The sequence below is a fragment of the Nerophis ophidion genome, linkage group LG12, assembly GCF_033978795.1.
Source record: "Nerophis ophidion isolate RoL-2023_Sa linkage group LG12, RoL_Noph_v1.0, whole genome shotgun sequence".
Lineage (NCBI taxonomy): Eukaryota > Metazoa > Chordata > Actinopteri > Syngnathiformes > Syngnathidae > Nerophis > Nerophis ophidion.
In genome coordinates this window covers 27,401,806-27,419,330 of record NC_084622.1, presented here as the reverse complement: position 1 = coordinate 27,419,330, position 17,525 = coordinate 27,401,806, and the positions used below count along the sequence as shown (strand labels likewise).

Here is a 17,525-nt window from a genome sequence, read left to right as displayed (position 1 = left end):
AAATAAAAACTCCCGGCAAAATATGAATGCAAAGGGTAAAAAAAAACCTACAATATGTGTAGATTCCTAATGTAGCCTTAACTTGACGCTCTACTTTCTCCTGCTCCGCTGGCTGCGGCAACAACAAAACAAAACTCCAGACGTTCTCCTTTGTTTTGTATAGTTTACTTATCAACTTCAATAAACGTAACACAACAACGATGTGGGAACAAATTAATTGCAAAATAAAGCTAGTTTGTCAGAGTAACTAACAGTTAGAAAAAGTAAGAGTGAGGTCAAAAAACTGTGTGGCTCGATTCCACCGCACCTGACTGCCATTACCCATTACACCCATCCATCCATCCATTTTCTACCACTTATTCCCTTTCGGGGTCGCGGGGGGCGCTGGCGCCTATCTCAGCTACAATCGGGCGGAAGGCAGGGTACACCCTGAACAAGTCGCCACCTCATCGCAGGGCCAACACAGATAGACAACATTCACACTCACATTCACACACTAGGGCCAATTTAGTGTTGCCAATCAACCTATCCCCAGGTGCATGTCTTTGGAGGTGGGAGGTAGCCAGAGTACCCGGAGGGAACCCACACATTCACGGGGAGAACATGCAAACTCCACACAGAAAGATCCCGAGCCTGGATTTGAACCCAGGACTGCAGGAACTTCGTATTGTGAGGCAGACGCTTTAACCCCTCTGCCATCCCAACTTACCACACAAATCCTTCCGCCAAATATGCAATTAAAACAGTTACGTCAAATTATTCTTGACAAATTTAATAATTACAAATAAAGTGAGCTTTATATAATTACTCTAAGGCAGTGGTTCTCAACCTTTTTTCAGTGATGTACCCCCTGTGAACATTTTTTTAAATTCAAGTACCCCCTAATCAGAGCAAAGCATTTTTGGTTGAAAAAAAGAGATAAAGAAGTAAAATACAGCACTATGTCATCAGTTTCTGATTTTTTAAATTGTATAATAGTGCAAAATATTGCTCATTTGTAGTGGTCTTTCTTGAACTATTTGGAAAAAGTATATACAAATAACTAAAAACTTGTTGGAAAATAAACAAGTGATTCAATTAAAAATTAAGATTTCTACACATAGAAGTAATCAACTTAAAGTGCCCTCTTTGGGGATTGTAATAGAGGTCCATCTGGATTCATGAACTTCATTCTAAACTTTTCTTCACAAAAAAAGAAATCTTTAACATCAATATTTATGGAACAAGTCCACAAAAATTCTAGCTGTCACCACTGAATATTGCATTGTTGTATTTCTTTTCGCAGTTTATGAACTTACATTCATATTTTCTTGAAGTATTATTGAATAAATACATTTATAAAAGATTTTTGAGTTGTTATTTTTAGAATATTTTGTAAAAAATATCACGTACCCCTTGGCATACCTTCAAGTACCCCCATTTGAGAAGCGCTGCTCTAAGCATTCAATACACTGTATTTCTTTGAATTGCAGCAGGGCATATAGTATGCGCCTGCCTTGAATTACTGCCTGGTCAAACTCGCTTCTCAAAATAATTAGCGCATGCTTAGTATTACCGCCTGGTCAAACTTGTGATGTCACTAGTGACACTTCCCCTATCATCATTTTCAAAATGGGGGAGGCTGATTTCAATACCGGTAATTTGAAATCACATAAAGGGAAGAATATTACGAGCTATTCGCTAGGATTTAAGGTCCAAGCTTACATCACAGTCAAATGTTTACTGCATAACTTTGGTAAGTGCCGGAGTGAGCAGAAGACGTTTTAGAATAATTAGCGCATGCTTACTTTTACCGCATGCCTTTGGCAAGCGCAGGAGTGAGAAGAGGTTTTAAATTAATTAGCGCCCGGGCGGCAATTCACGGAAATACGGTATACATTTTCGCATTATGCAAATAAAGTAAATAGACCCGTTTTGGCTGAGTAAACATAAAGCACCTTCAGTAAAATGTAAATTACCTTCAACAGCATTTAGGCTCCTACAATATGATATATATTATCAGGTCAAAATGTGCTTCCAGAACAAACCCCGCCCGCTCTGCTTTGTTCCTTATCTGAGCTGCCGTGACGTAGATTACCGTAATAACTCGTGTAACACCCAAAAGCGCAGATTTTGACCATTCAAATACTTTTGATAGTTGAAGACTTACGGTCATTCAAAACCAACACTGCACATCATAATGGCGGCTGAAGTTTTGATGTTGAAGGTAAAAAAATATAAACAGAACGTCCGGCGGACCGTACTTTGCCATGTCTATCAGACACTCAACATTGCGCATGTTTTTAAGGCACGCCTGCTTTCCTCTCAATGATATAAGTCTACTAGGAGAGAAGACCCAGACATAAACAAGTTGAAAAACCTATTCGGGTGTTATCATTTAGTGGTCACTTGTACGGAATATGTACTGAACTGTGCAATCTACTAATAAAAGTTTCAATCAATCAAACAGACTGTAAACAAGGAGCATGGATGCAAATAGTGTGGTGAGCAATTTAAACAAGGCACTACAAACTCATATTCAGGGTGAAGACATCAATTTAATATATTAGAAAACCAACGAGTGAAGGTAGGCTACATTAACTTGGGAAAAAGGGTATTATTAGACTAATATTTATACACAAGTAATATACATAGCCAAGCTCTCTCGAAAGAGAGGAATTTACATTGAAAAACTATGACATTTCTATTTTTTATCCACGATAAAAAAAAAAACATTCATAGCTTCATAGACTTCGACTGAAGATCAACTTTAAAAAAAATTGTGCATGACCTTTCACCTTCAACCTCTCCCACTACTTGCTTTCAAATTCTGATCAGGCTCTTTTGACATATTTTGAATTGCTTTGCGGAGAGTAAAGTGCCGGGACCCTGCATCTGTGGTCTTTTGCAAATGTATTTTATAAAAAGCATGGAGTGTATGTATGTGTGGTCACAAAAATAAGATGTATATATAGGAGTATAAGGGGGTGCATAGGTGGAGAGGTAGGTGCGTTCAAACACTTGCGCGTGGAAACAAATCTTAAACGCTTTCCTGCTTGATGACACGAGGTCAGGGCGGCCACTGAGAAAAACGACGTGTGTTGCAAAAGTGTTCCAAAAAATTAAATACCAAGTGGGAGATTGAAGACCAAAAATAGGTCCTGTGTGTTCGTGTGCATCAAAGATGTATTTGGTGTGCATGCTGGACCCCGATGCACACCTGTGGTAAATGTGGGCTTCTTCACACTTCATGTTATAAACAACATGGCACACAACAGCCACACCAGCTGTTTGAGAGGCATCGCAATCCAAGTCAAGCTGTGACGTAGACACGGGATATTTTACTGCCCCCCTCCTCTTGCTCTCTGGCATTTGGAGGTATGTGTGCTGCGGGATGGACGAAGGCGTCCCTGCTTCGTGTGTCTCGCTCCATCTCCTACTTGGAGAGTTTGCTGATGACACGGATCAGCGCTCCGTTCTCATCTTTAAGACGCTGGTTGTCTGCTCTCAGGTCAACCAGGACCTGGTGGTAAAACATTAATTTCATTAAATATAAAAAAACACTTTCTATATTCTATCATTCTTAAAACTCCAATTTGCATCATCAGTTCTGATGAGGTCCCAAGTAAGATACTGCAAACAAGTTATTTTCAGCTGGCGGGTTTGGACACGATGCGGGTCGCCGACTTTACTTGGTGTGTTGCTAATAGCCAGTCAGAAATTGCGTCAAAACATTTAAATTACAAACCCGAAAACCAGTGAAGTCGGTATGTTCTGTAAATAGTAAATAAAAACAAAATACAATGATTTGCAAATCTTTTTCAACTTATATTCAATTGAATAGACTGCAAAGACAAGATATTTAATGTTCGAACTGAGAAACTTTATTTTTTACAAATATTAGCTCATTTCGAATTTGACGCCTGCAACATGTTTCAAAAAAGCTGACACAAGTGTCAAAAAAGACTGACAAAGATGAGGAATGCTCATCAAACACTTATTTGGAACATCCCTCAGGTGAACAGGCTAATTGTGAACAGGTGGGTGCCATGATTGGGTATAAAAACAGCTTCCATGAAATGCTCAGTCATTCACAAAAAGGATGGGGCGAGAGTCATGACTTGTCCAATAGTTTAAGAACAACATTTCTCAACGAGATATTGCAAGAAATTTAGGGATTTTACCATTTACTGTCTGTAATATCATCAAAAGGTTTAGAGATTCAGGAGAAATCACTGCACATAATATTGAATGCCCGTGATCTAGGATCCCTCAGGCGGTATTGCATCAAAAACTGACATCAGTGTGTAAAGGATATCACCACATGGGCTCAGGGACACTTCAGAAAACCACTGTCAGTAACTACAGTTTGTCACTACATCTGTAAGTGCAAGTTATAACTCTACTATGCAAAGCCAAAGCCATTTATCAACAACATCCAGAAACGCTACCGGCTTTAGCTGGGCCCGAGCTCATCTAAGATGGACTGATGCAAAGTGTAAAAGGGTTCTGTGGTCTGACGAGTCCACATTTGAAATTATTTTTGGAAACTGTGGACGTTGTGTCCGCTGTACCAAGGTGGAAATGATCTATCGGGGTTGTTATAGGCCCAAAGTTCAAAAGCCAGCATCTGTGATGGTATGGGGTTGTATTAGTGCCCAAGGCATGGGTAACTTACACATCTGTGAAGGCACCATTAATGCTGAAAGGTACATACAGGTATTGGAGCAACATATGTTGCCATCCAAGCAACGTTATCATGGACGCCCCTGCCTATTTCAGCAAGACAATGCCAAGCCATGTGTTACAACAGCATGGCTTCATAGAAAAAGAGTGTGGGTACTAGACTGTCCTGCCTGTAGTCTAGACCTGTCTCCCAATGAAAATGTGTGGCGCAATATGAAGCCTAGAATACCACAACGGAGATCCCGGACTGTTGAACAACTTAAGCTGTACATCAAGCAAGCGTCACTATAGATAGCGATTTTAAACCTGACAAACAAGTCAATGGCGTTTTAAAATCGTGTTTTTATCATCTTCGTCCTTTAGCAAAGGTAAAACCTTTTTTATCTTTTAACCTTTTTGAACAAGTCGTGCATGCTTTTATTTAAAGTCGCCTGGACTACTGCAATGCACTTTATGCTGGCATTAGCCAAAAAGCTCTCTCCCGGTTGCAGTTAGTCCAGAATGCGGCAGCACGACTTTTAACAGGGGCCAGGAAACGCCAGCATATAACCCCAATTCTTCAGAGTTTGCACTGGCTCCCTGTTCATTTTAGAATTGATTTTAAAACCTTGCTCTTTGTTTTTAAAGCTGTACATGGACTGGCACCTCAGTATATCTCGGACCTCATCCAAATTTACACTCCTGGGCGCGCTCTGAGGTCCCAGAGCCTGCTCCAGCTCGTGGTGCCCAAGACCAGACTTAAAACCAGGGTAGACAGGGCCTTCTCTGTGGTCGGCCCTAAGCTCTGGAACACTGCCCCTCCATGTTCGAACGGCTCGCACAGTGGAGTGTTTTGGGTCTTGTCTTAAGATCCATTTTTATTCTCTGGCTTTTAACACTAAGTAAGTTGTGTGGTCCTTTGTTGTCCTCTATGTTTAAAAATGTTGATTTATATTTACTGTTTTAATTGGTTTCACTCTTAAAATAGTTTTAAATCAAATTTATTTTATATTGTTTTTTTATTGGTTTTATATGTATTTATTTTATTTTACCTTTATTTATTTTATTTTTTGTAGAGCTCAGGATAGTATTTGAATGTTGTTTTTAATATTTTTGTGCAGCACTTTGGAAACATTTTTTTGTTTAAATGTGCTATATAAATAAAGTGGATTGGATTGGATTGAAGCAAGAATGGGAAAGAATTCATCCTGAAACGCTCCAAAAACTGGTTTCCTCAGTTCCCAAACGTTTACTGAGTGTTGTTAAAAGGAAAGGCCATGTAACACAGTGGTAAAAATGCCCCTGTGCCAACTTTTTTGTAATGTGTTGCTGCCATTAAATTCAAAGTTAATGATTATTTGAAAAAAAAATACATTTCTCAGTTCAAACATTAAATATATTGTCTTTGCAGTCTATTCAATTGAATATAAGTTGATAGGGATTTGCAAATTATTGTATTCTGTTTTTATTTACGATTTACACAACGTGTCAACTTTACTGGTATTGGGTTTTGTACTTGTCATCATGGGAAATGTTTTTCTGTACAAGCTATTATTTGTGTATAGCTTTATAACTAATGTTTAGGCACTTTCAATGTACTATCTCATCAATCTGTAATATAAAAGTATGTTCGATGAACTGACTGATATTCATGCCCACTACTGTTCTGCTAAACTCTACACGCTAAAGCAAAGCTAATCAAGCAGCAGCAGCATGCAAAGTGGGCCACAATGCCACAGTGTTCTCACCTTCAGCTCCTCCTCAAGCTCAGCCATACGCCGCTCCAGCATCCTTCGGTCCTGGTGATAGAGGAACAGGAAGGTGGGGGTGACGGGACGGGGGAAAGTGACGAGCGGAAGTGGGGAAAAAAGTGAGGAGACGTGGTTTTAAGAGGGAGAGTTAACAGTGAGCAGGAAAGTGGCTGTAGTGAGGCGGCGGGAAGCCACAGAAACCAAAAAAGTTAAGAATCACATTGGATTTACCTTTCTTTCGAGATCCAGCAGCGCTGAACAGTCAGTAAAGCGCTCCTGTCTCTGTGGAACACATCAATATCGTTGCATGAATCACCAAAAGTCGTGTGTGGAACTTAATTTATGAGGCAGCCAATAGTGTATCATCAACATCATAGGGAATCCCAAGTCATTCCAGGTAAGTCGTAAGGGTTATTGTACAAAACAGACTAATAAAGATAAAAATATGGTGGCAAAGGTATTGTGATTTTCATGTTTTACCATCCGACATCATTGTGGGTTAAAATATGTAATGTTAGTGATACTAATGTGAAACTAACCATTCAAGGGTGGCAACATACCAGAAATGAGACAAACACCAGGGCTATTTAGCGGAATTATTTGGTGGGGAAACATTTTCAGGGAAGTTAAGGACCAGAGGGCTAGACATTTCCTTTCGCAACATTGTGAAAAAAGGCAGTAGATTTTATAGTAAAATACTGGTGACTGAGCTGCCAGTAGTTTACCGGTTAAAAAAAACAGTGGAACCGTTTTTTCTATTTACAGTAATGCTTCGTAAAAACAGTGGCCGCAGATTTTATGGTAAAAAAAAAATGCAACACAGTCTGCATAATTTTACTGTAAAAATAACAATGGTAGATTTTGATGTAAAACTGTTGTGAATTTTTAAGGTAAAATTATGACAACAGAGCTGATAGTTTTTAATCGTAAAATCTAAAGATTTTTTCCACAGTCTAATGTTGTATATTCCCGGGAAACAGGTCTATTCTTTCCGTCTTACAGAAGCACTCTGATGTTTTTCAGGACTTCATGCTAAAAAAAAGACATCTAGACAGCGCTATAGTGTTTATAGGGATCTGTTGCAACAATGTTAATCTCTCCAAAGTTTTTTTAACGGAACTCGTCTAGTGTCATTCCCGGGCCAAACTGCAGGCCGCCACTTGAATAGCCCTAATACCTGGTTATAAATAAACAGCTGAAATTTTAGTTGCCAGCTCAGTTCAACATATTCAGGATGGATCCCGTTTCAGACAGCAAAATGTTTGTTTTCATAGTAAGTTGCATGTGTTTAAAACAGTGGTTCTCAAATGGGGATAAGCGTACCCCTGGGGATACTTGAAGGTATGCCAAAGGGTACGTGAGATTTTTTTTTAAAAATATTGTAAAAATAGCAATAATTCAAAAATCCTTTATTGAATAATACTTCAACAAAATATGAATGTAAGTTCATAAACTGTGAAAAGAAATGCAACAATGCAATATTTAGTTTTGACAGCTAGACTTTTTGTGGACATGTTCCATAAATATTGATGTTAAAGATTTCTTTTTTTGTAAATAAATGTTTAGAATTAATTTCATGAATCCAGATGGATCTCTATTACAATCCCCAAATAGGGAACTTTAAGTTGATGATTACTTCTATGTCTAGAAATCGTTATTTATAATTCAATCACTTGTTTAATTTTCAACAAGTTTTTAGTTATTTGTATATCTTTTTTTCCAAATAGTTCAAGAAAGACCACTACAAATTAGCAATATTTTGCACTGTTGTACAATTAAATAAATCAGAAACTGACGACATAGTGCTGCATTTTATTTCTTTATCTCTTTTTTTCAACCTAAAATGCTTTGCTCTGATTAGGGGGTACTTGAATTTAAAAAAAATTTCACAGGGGGTACATCGCTGAAAAAAGGTTGCGAACCACTGGTTTAAAACATAACATCTAGAATGAATGAGTGTCACAGAAAGTAATTTCACAATAGAAGAATAGTGTATCTACCAAAACACAGGAGTATTTTACCATACAGTACAGTACAACTTAAAACGAGTACAAAACATTGTTAATGCAAGCATGTTTGTACTATGGCCTAAAAAACTATAACACTAGCTTAAAGCTAGAGCTCGACATAGCAATGTATTCCAATCATGTGAATGAAGAAAGTTAGTGTAAAGGACAGTGCTGAGAAGAAGCAAGCAGTTGATATTCACTGAATTAAAGGAAGAAAAAATAAAAAACGCGAGAGAGCGTACCAAAGAGATACCAAAGAAGTCCACTCTCCAAAGTACCGTAAATGCTGTACATCAGTATTCCCAACCATTTTGGCGGAGGGGGATTTTTTTTAAATATTTTTTTTTGTCATGAAAAAGGGAGGTTTTTTGGGTTGGTGCACTAATTGTAAGTGTATCTTCACTAATTTTAAGTGTATCTTGTGTTTTTTATGTTGATTTAATAAAAAACAAACAAACAAAAATTAATTAAAAAATTCTTCTGCGGCCCGGTACCAAACGAGCCGGTGGTTGGGGACCTCTGCTGTACATTATTATTACATTACTTCATAAAACTACTGTAGTAGTTGGTAGCGCATTCTATTGTATTGTTTTTATACAATATACATTTTTTGTTTTTCTTTTCAAAAAGCAAGTTACACGTTAAAACTGCTGTTTTTTGGGGGGGCCAAGCACTAATCAAATTGATTTCAATTAATTTTGATGGGAGAAGCTAATTTTAGATATAAGTGTTTTGAGTTAGGAGCTTCTTGACAGAACCAATTAAGCTTGTAAATTGGGGCACTATTATAATTAGGAATACTGGAAAAGACATTGTTGGAGAGTGAGGCATTTTTGCGCCTAAAAAGGACTTGAACAATATTATATTGTATGGAGTTTACATGTTCTCCCCGTGACTGCGTGAGTTCCCTCCTGGTACTCCGGCTTCCTCCCACCTCCAAAGACATGCACCTGGGGATAGGTTGATTGGCAACACTAAATTGGCCCTAGTGTGTGAATGTGAGTGTGAATGTTGTCTATCTGCGTTGGTCCTGTGATGAGGTGGCGACTTATCCAGGGTGTACACCGACTTTCGCCCGAATGAAGCTGCGATCGGCTCCAGCGACACCGAAAAGGAAAAGCGGTAGAAAATGGATGGATGGATGGAACCTTGACAACTGTGATTATATTGGTCACAGTAATCACAGCTAGTCACAGCTGATATTCCATTTTGTGTGTGTGTGTGTGTGTGTGTGTGTTGTCACCTGTGTGGCCTTTTCTAGGTCCAGCCTCGTCTTACTGACAACCCTCTGTGTCTCCTGTAGCTGAGTCTGAAGCTGGCTGTTTTCTCTGGTCAAGTCCTCAAACAGCTAGTGCAAGAGCGCAGAGGGTCCGACTCAAAAAGAAGGCCGAAATAGAGAATAACAACCTGCCCGTGGCGCCTGCTAACCTTTTTGAAATCTTTGCTCTCTCCTCCCTCATTACATGGTGCACCGGACCTAAGTGGATGAGGAGAGTGGAAGTCAGATCTATTGTAGCGCTGACAGGAGGAGGAAACATGTCAAAAGTATGAGTCATACCTGGAACCCAAGTGCAGGTCTGACTGTAAACAGAGAAGACAAGCAGACAAGTTATGAGCAGTATCTTTGGTTACGTCTCCGTTGAGAGCACAAATATAACCTGCGCACCTGTGAATCCAGTCGGCTGCCTGAGAACTCTTCCTCTCCGCTGGGATCGTCATCGAGCTGCAGATAACAAGATGACCAAGTATCTTCCAATAAAAGCCTTTACAGCAGCTATTGTTCAATCCATAGTGGCTCCAACACAGCCGCGAGAGTTCAGTTCAAAGCGGATCCTTTACTATTCTATTCTACGCAGATCTACAAATCTACAGGATAGCATACCTCCCCGCTCCTCTGAGCCTTTCTCCTAGCTCGCGCTTGTCTCCTCTCCCTGCGCTCCTGGGCCCATCGCTCAGTCTCGCTCTCCCCAACGCTGGCCTCAGTGACTGGAAGGAAGCCAGCAGTTGTCGTTTTGAAGCAAGTACTTCAACAACATCAAGTAGTGCTGTTAAGAAAAGATGAGTGGTGAGGCATACCTCTTCTCTCAGCGGGGTGAGGCCGCGGGGTGCCAGCCGGCTGCGTGAGACCCAGCAGGTCGGACTTCTGCAGGCTGGCTATCCGAGACCTCCAGCTCACTTCCTGCGGACACAAGTTTCAGCAACAAAGTGAAGTCACATGACGTTACATGAAAACCACAACTTCAACAAAACCCTCACCCCTTCATCTCCCTTCTTAGACTTTGATTCCTTCTCCTTCTCATCCTCTTCCTTCTTTTCTCTCGCTTTGTTGTCAAGCTTCATGGTCTTCATGGTCTTCTCAGCCTCCTGCAAATCTGTCAGCGTCACCCCCTTCCGATCAAAGCGAGAGATCCCATTTTAGATGTCACGACTGGGGGTTACGTCACTTCATGATCTGACCTTCTGGGCTGTAATATACCTGAGTGGAACGACGTGACTGCCGTGCGTGCCGCGAGCGAGCTTTCCTCTGTGCTTCTGCCTCCTCATCCCGAACGGGTGTCAAGTAAGACCTAAAACAGTAACAAAACACAACCTAAGATACATTGCAGCACTAAAATAAGCCATCACTTTGACACAAACCGCAGCGTTAACTCACTTGCGCCTCTGCTTTGCCTCTGATTCAGGAGGGATTGTGCTCGTGAGCGATGGGGACTGATCCTTCTCGGTTTGCTCTTGAGGAAGTCTTCAAGAGACAGATAGAAATACATCCCATCATTCAAAGGGGCAGTATTTCAGTAACATGAGCACACCTGTCACATTCCAGCAATAATGTTTATCAGTGTACAATATAAAATAATCTTAGATATACTTTAGAATAGTCAGTGTATGGTTGTTAAAGCTTACTTTCATCCCATTGATTTTTTTTAAACGTTGATGTTCCAGGTAATCTAATTTTCAGTGAAGGTATAGGATAGGCAAATATAAGTTTTGGCTTCAGCCTATTCCTTTTTAATTAATTATTTTTCTTTTCTTTTGTGTTTGTATGTGTACGATTGTTAATATGTATAACCTGTACTGTTAAACTGATCACACAAAATGGTGGATGGTTGATTATATGACCGAAATAAACTTATTTCATTCATTCATTCAAAGCAGTAAAGATTTACTATCAACAAAGCCAATTTTGTCTAAATTAGGGTATTGTAATTTATGGATTATATTGTTCATGCGATGATCATTCATACTTTGCAAATTTGATTTAATTGCTGATAAGCTAATCTATTATTATTTACAGTTAAAAAGAGTTAAAAGGGAATTGATTTGATTTATACATGAATTTGATATTGATTATTTGAGAATCACTGACACTGGATTGAGTTGTATTCTATTTTATATCTTAACAAAGGGCTAACTAAAATACTGCATGTTCCACAATTCATTGCAGCAAACCGGATGTTAAGATAGACCGGGAGCAGGTGCATCGTGGTTGATGAGATTGAGCATTACGAGCCTACGGGTGAATGATTGAACGACAGATAAAAAGATAAAAGGATTGTTTTGTACCGTATGTATCCCCATTTTTTACTTATATAAAGTACTTTATTTACACATTTTCGACGTCCTGTCAAATACTTGATCGTAGTTAATCTACACAGGGGTCCCTAAACTTTTTGACTCGGCGGCTGCATTGGGTTAAAAAAATTTGGCCGGGGAGCCGGGCTTTATTTATGTATGTATGTATGTATATATATATATATATATATATATATATATATATATATATATATATATATATATATATATATATATATATATATATGATTTACCTGAGAAACTATGATAACCAGAGAGTAACAAGCATTAGTAAATGGATTAAAAAGGACAGATTAAAATAAATTATGCGGTTACTGGAGCGCAGTGGTGAGAAGGCACAATAATTTTGCAGAATACTGTATGTGGTAGGTGAGTATGAGTATATGTCCATCCAGCCATCCATTTTCGACCGCTTGTCCCGCTCAGGGCCGCGGGGGGTCGCTGGAGCCTATCTCAGCTGCATTCGTGCGGAAGGCGGAGTACACCCAAGTACACAAGTCGCCACCTTATCGCAGGGCCAAGAGTATATGCCATGCGACACATTAGAAATGGATACTAAATTAGGCACGTTATAGGCAAAGACTGAATTAAATCAATCAATCAAAGTTTACTTATACAGCCCCCAATCACAAATGTCTCAAAGGGCTGCACAAGCCAGATCACACATCAGAGCAAGAAAAAACTCCAGCCAATGAGAACAACGAGAAACCTTTGGCGGGACCGCAGATGTGAAAGGTACACAACCTGGCCTACATGAGAGTATTCCAACATTACAACAAGCCAAAACAACTTCAAGATGACAGGTGCATAGTTGATGAAGCTGAAGGTGATTGAGACAGTAAATCTATATGGCTTTTCACTTTGTACACGGATTAATCTACATTATATCCAAATTTAATTTATTTAGTATCGTCTCTTAAGATATAATTAAATAGTTACTAATCACACCTTTGTGAGATACTGTAGTTCCACATGTAGATGAGTAATGTGTGTGTGGGTGTTAAAACCCGCTGTCGAATTAAAATGAGCGTGGCAGGGAACTAATTCGAAGCATTTGTGCACAAGTCAGTATAATAAAAGCGGATTCCCGTGTGGGATTGAGCAATTACATATTTATAATGTAAATGAATTGTACTCCCCAATATATTAGTAAAAACCTAATTGGTGACTAACAGAGAACATTGTGACATGATACAGAAGACACATGCATCCACAAAAATACTAGTTTTCCCGGCTAGATTTTCTGAGTTTTTTTATTTGCTTTTTTACAGCAGTTTATGTTGACAAGAGGCTGATTTTTATCTATTTTATGTATTCACATAATGCTTGCGCACCCAAACAAAAAGGAGTTACCTCTGTGCCAAGGCACTGTTAAGTCGACTGAGTCCAGATGAGCATGTTCCCGTGCTACCTGAGTTCACGTTGGCAGCATCCAGTCTCTTTCCGTAGGAAGAGCTGCAGATACCAAGTGAGATTTTAAGAAGTTTGATATTGTTAAACGGAGGCACGTGGATGTGATGAGGTGCAACACAGCTAAACAAGTACAAACAAATGCAACGACTGACCTGTGAGACAAAGACGGGTGGGAGCTAGTGAAGTCATTCCCTGATTGGCTTTGAAAGCGGCGAGTGTAGGACGAGCTACGACTTAGCCAACTGACAGACAATGCGACAATGAGCGTGGTGACAAAAGCGGGGTGGTCGCAGGTACAGTAAGCATGGAAGCACAGGCCCACCTGTTGGAGTTGTCAGGGTTGCTGTCTGGAATACTGAAAAGCCTCCTGGTGGGAATGGGAGGCACCCGAGCAAGTCTTGGCTCCTGACAAAGAAGGGTTCAAACATAAGAGGTGTTATTTACGTAGTGTCAACTGACCTGAGTCTGGTTTAATATCGAGAGATAGATAGTACTTTATTGATTCCTACAGGAGAGTTCCCTCAGGAAAATTTAATTCCAGCAGCAGTGTACAGAATTGAGATCAAATTTAAAAAGTAAATAATTTGAGGTATAATTGGAAGCAAAATAGAAAAATATTAAAATAAGAATACAAATAAAAAGCAACACTGAGAATAAAAAATAACAGTAAAATAAGAATATAACAAGAGAAAGTACCTTAGGGTCGGCTTCAGAGCTGAGACGTGGACTCGAGGCGGAGCGGGTCATCCCCAGGCTCGAACCAGTCGGCTTGTTCTGGTCTGAGCTGGAGTCGGACAGTCCTGCTGAGCCCAGAGTCACTGAGCTGCCTGCCTTCCGCAGTGATGTCCTCCATGAGCCTGGTGCCTCGGTCACTGGGGGCTTGCCTGCTTCCTGTTGGGCAGCAACGATATAAAATCGTTGTTGTCTTGCGATGTAGCGAAGATATCCCGACTGTACCTTTTTAACTTGGCTTGTAGCAGTGCTTGCTGGGATGGAGGTAGGAAAGAGGCTGCTGGTGTTGCGTTTGTTGTTCAAGTTGTTTATGATCTCTCGGTTTTTGGCTTTCTCTGCAGTCATGAAACATCCAGGTAATACAAATCTACTTTAATGTCAAGATATCAACAAGTCATAAACACAAGATGGATTCACTCACCAGACTCGGCATCACTCTCTGATTCACTCTCCTCCTCTGAGCTGGAGCTACTTGAGGCTTTAGGCGGACTTTGAGACTGACTCCGTGCGGTCTGGCCCTCGTCTTCCTCGTCCTCGGCCGGGCTGTTCTGCAGGGCAGGCGGTGGGTGCTTCTCCCGCTCATGGAGGCAGATTTTTTCCCTACTGCTCATGCGCGAAATAGAAGTCCTAAAGAGAGGGTGGAGACACAGGTGGCATACAGATAGCTGATCAGTTTCATGTGCAATCAATCAACTATTGTCAAGTCAGGGTGAAACTGGGATGTTTGTCAACATTAAAGTACTAAAAGCTCAGGATGTGCCAATCGATCGGCAACAGATCACTATCAGCCTTTTTTCATGAAATATGTGATTTCCGTTGCCGATTAATGTCTTTTAATACCAATCACAAATGCCGATCCCCTCTGGTTGACACTGTATTTATGTTTAGTCCCCTGGTTGACCAGCTAGCAGCTAAATATTTGTTTCCATACACAGTGTGAAGCTTGTCCCAAAGGTTAATATAATTTACTACATTGCGGCAAAGAAACTGGATTTCTTAGTATCTTAGGAATCATTATCAAGTATTAAGACGAGGCTAAACATGTTGCATACCAAGAGCAAGCCAGGAGCAGGCTAATAGCTAAGATAGCCACTAAGCTTACTAAAGTTTAAGAAGTGTAGCTGGAAGTGTATCAGAGCTGAAAGTAAGCACAGATTAAAATAAAATTAATGAGTGTAAAGAAAGGATAATATGACAACAACTCTAGGCCCGTCAGCATCCATAAATTGGTAGTGGAGAGTAAGTATACGATACCAACATGATTAGATCCATATTTTTATTTTCACAAAATATTTTTTTATGGTTTTTGTTCAAATCGACAAATTCAGGAAATAATTCCCCTAGACCCAGGAGGATGTGGAGGGCAAACACCAAAGGATTTTAAAAGAGTTGTAGAAAATAATTTTTGCTTTTGTTTAGGTATTGTGTACTATTGACTTAAAGGCCTACTGAAATTAGATTTTCTTATTTAAACGGGGATAGCAGGTCCATTCTAGGTGTCATACTTGATCATTTTGCGATATTGCCATATTTTTGCTGAAAAGTTTTTAGTAGAGAACATCGACGATAAAGTTCGCAACTTTAGGTCGCTAATATAAAAGCCTTGCCTTTACCGGAAGTAGCAGACGATGTGCGCGTGACGTCACTGGTTGTAGGGCTCCTCACATTGTTTATAATGTGAGCCTCCAGCAGCAAGAGCTATTCCGACCGAGAAAGCAACAATTTCCCCATTAATTTGAGCGAGGATGAAAGATTCATGGATGAGGATATTGAGAGTAAACTAGAAGAAAAAAAGGCGATTGCAGATGTTATTACACACATTTACTATGATAATTCTGGAAAATCCCTTATCTGCCCATTGTGTTAGTGTTTTAGTGAGATTAAATAGTACCTAAAGTCGGAGGGGTGTGGCCACGGGTACATGTGTTGACCCAGTGTCTCTGAGGCAAGTCACGCTGCTGGAAGCTCCGCTGATGTCGCCGGTAAGAGCAAACTTATTACCACAATTTTCTCACCGAAAACTGCTGGTTGACATTTGGTCGGGATCAATGTTGGCTTGACCGCTCTGATCCATAGTAAAGCTTCGCCTTCGGGAATTTTAAACAAGGAAATACCGACTGTGTTTGTGTGGCTAAAGGCTAAAAGCTCCCACCTCCATCTTTCTACTTTGACTTCTCCATTATTAATTGAACAAATTGCAAAAGATTCAGCAACACAGATGTCCAGAATACTGTTTAATTATGCGATTAAAGCAGACTACTTATAGCTTTGATCGGGCTGGAAAATAATGTCTGCGACAACCCGTCTCGAGACGTCAAACGCGTGCGTCATCATACCGCGACGTATTTAACACGACACTTCGCGGGAAATTTAAAATTGCAGTTTAGTAAATTAAAAAGGCCGTATTGGCATGTGTTGCAACGTTAATATTTCATCATTGATACATAAACTATCAGACTACGTGGTCGGTAGTAGTGGGTTTCAGTAGGTCTTTAAACAAACAATTGCATTTATTAAAAGGGATTGAGGAATTGGTTTAGATATGGTGTTGATATTGTTAAACTGACAATACAACTCACAATAAATAAATAGAACAATTTACAGGTTACACATGTGATCACTATCTGTGTTGGCATTGGCCGATCTCACTAATGGATCTTTGTTATAAGAATCGGCAGAATAAAGCCCTTATCGAAACATCCCTCCGAAAAGCCCACTTCATTAAGTACACCTTAAGTTAATGAAATCCAAACCAACACCTCTGTCAAAAATGACAGACATGTTTTGTCACTTTTATTTTTATTATAGATTATTCATGATTTAGATTAGTTTAAATATGAGCAATGCCTATTAGTACAATGCAGTGCAGTTTTACACCACTGAGCTACAACCACCACATCAATCCACTTTGTATACTACTTGTCCTCATTAGTCACGATTTGGGGCGAGAATTGGGCTACACCCTAAAAACTGGTCGCTAGCCAAACACAGCAATAATAAACATATTGTAGTTAGTAGTAAATTATTTTTTAAAGGCTTCTTACGATGCAGAAGTGATCATGGGTGTGCACAACACAAGTTTTACTGGAAAATGTTCATAACACTTCCAACCTCAACATGGACTAAAATATGACTCTTCTTTCACTTTTTACACAAATGGAAAACCCAAGGGTTGCTTAAAGGGGAACTGCAGCTTTCTTAAATTTTATTTTGCTTATCGTTGACAATCATTATGAAAGACATAACGGCGGATGGAATTTTTTAATGCATTCTAAATATTAATTACATTTGATCAAAAGTCAGCTTACAATGGAGCCTTTGGGGACCGCATCCAAACGCCTCCATTGAGGTTTTATATACATGCTGTAAGTATGTCTGTAATGTA

General features: G+C 39.6%; 1 protein-coding gene across 3 annotated transcripts in view; it reads right to left on the bottom strand.

The window, feature by feature from the left end:
* Nucleotides 1-2,517: 2,517 nt before the first annotated feature.
* zmp:0000001167 (protein phosphatase 1 regulatory subunit 12A) overlaps nucleotides 2,518-17,525 on the bottom strand; it is a 53,375-nt gene continuing 38,367 nt past the window's right edge. The window contains exons 8-25 of one of the 3 annotated variants that reach the window (XM_061917202.1): nucleotides 14,562-14,767; nucleotides 14,366-14,475; nucleotides 14,105-14,299; nucleotides 13,731-13,813; nucleotides 13,561-13,650; nucleotides 13,349-13,450; nucleotides 11,058-11,144; nucleotides 10,881-10,971; nucleotides 10,661-10,792; nucleotides 10,481-10,583; nucleotides 10,287-10,390; nucleotides 10,071-10,127; nucleotides 9,963-9,985; nucleotides 9,833-9,881; nucleotides 9,648-9,752; nucleotides 6,627-6,677; nucleotides 6,393-6,443; nucleotides 2,518-3,502 (exon numbers count right to left, since the gene is read on the bottom strand). In XM_061917202.1, coding sequence (XP_061773186.1) covers nucleotides 3,416-3,502; nucleotides 6,393-6,443; nucleotides 6,627-6,677; nucleotides 9,648-9,752; nucleotides 9,833-9,881; nucleotides 9,963-9,985; nucleotides 10,071-10,127; nucleotides 10,287-10,390; nucleotides 10,481-10,583; nucleotides 10,661-10,792; nucleotides 10,881-10,971; nucleotides 11,058-11,144; nucleotides 13,349-13,450; nucleotides 13,561-13,650; nucleotides 13,731-13,813; nucleotides 14,105-14,299; nucleotides 14,366-14,475; nucleotides 14,562-14,767 — 1,726 coding nt within the window. In that variant the 3' untranslated portion in view covers nucleotides 2,518-3,415. Of the gene's footprint in view, nucleotides 3,503-6,392; nucleotides 6,444-6,626; nucleotides 6,678-9,647; nucleotides 9,753-9,832; nucleotides 9,882-9,962; nucleotides 9,986-10,070; nucleotides 10,128-10,286; nucleotides 10,391-10,480; nucleotides 10,584-10,660; nucleotides 10,793-10,880; nucleotides 10,972-11,057; nucleotides 11,145-13,348; nucleotides 13,451-13,560; nucleotides 13,651-13,730; nucleotides 13,814-14,104; nucleotides 14,476-14,561; nucleotides 14,768-17,525 lie in introns of all 3 variants that reach the window. The other 2 variants (XM_061917201.1, XM_061917203.1) reach the window with 2 other exon arrangements.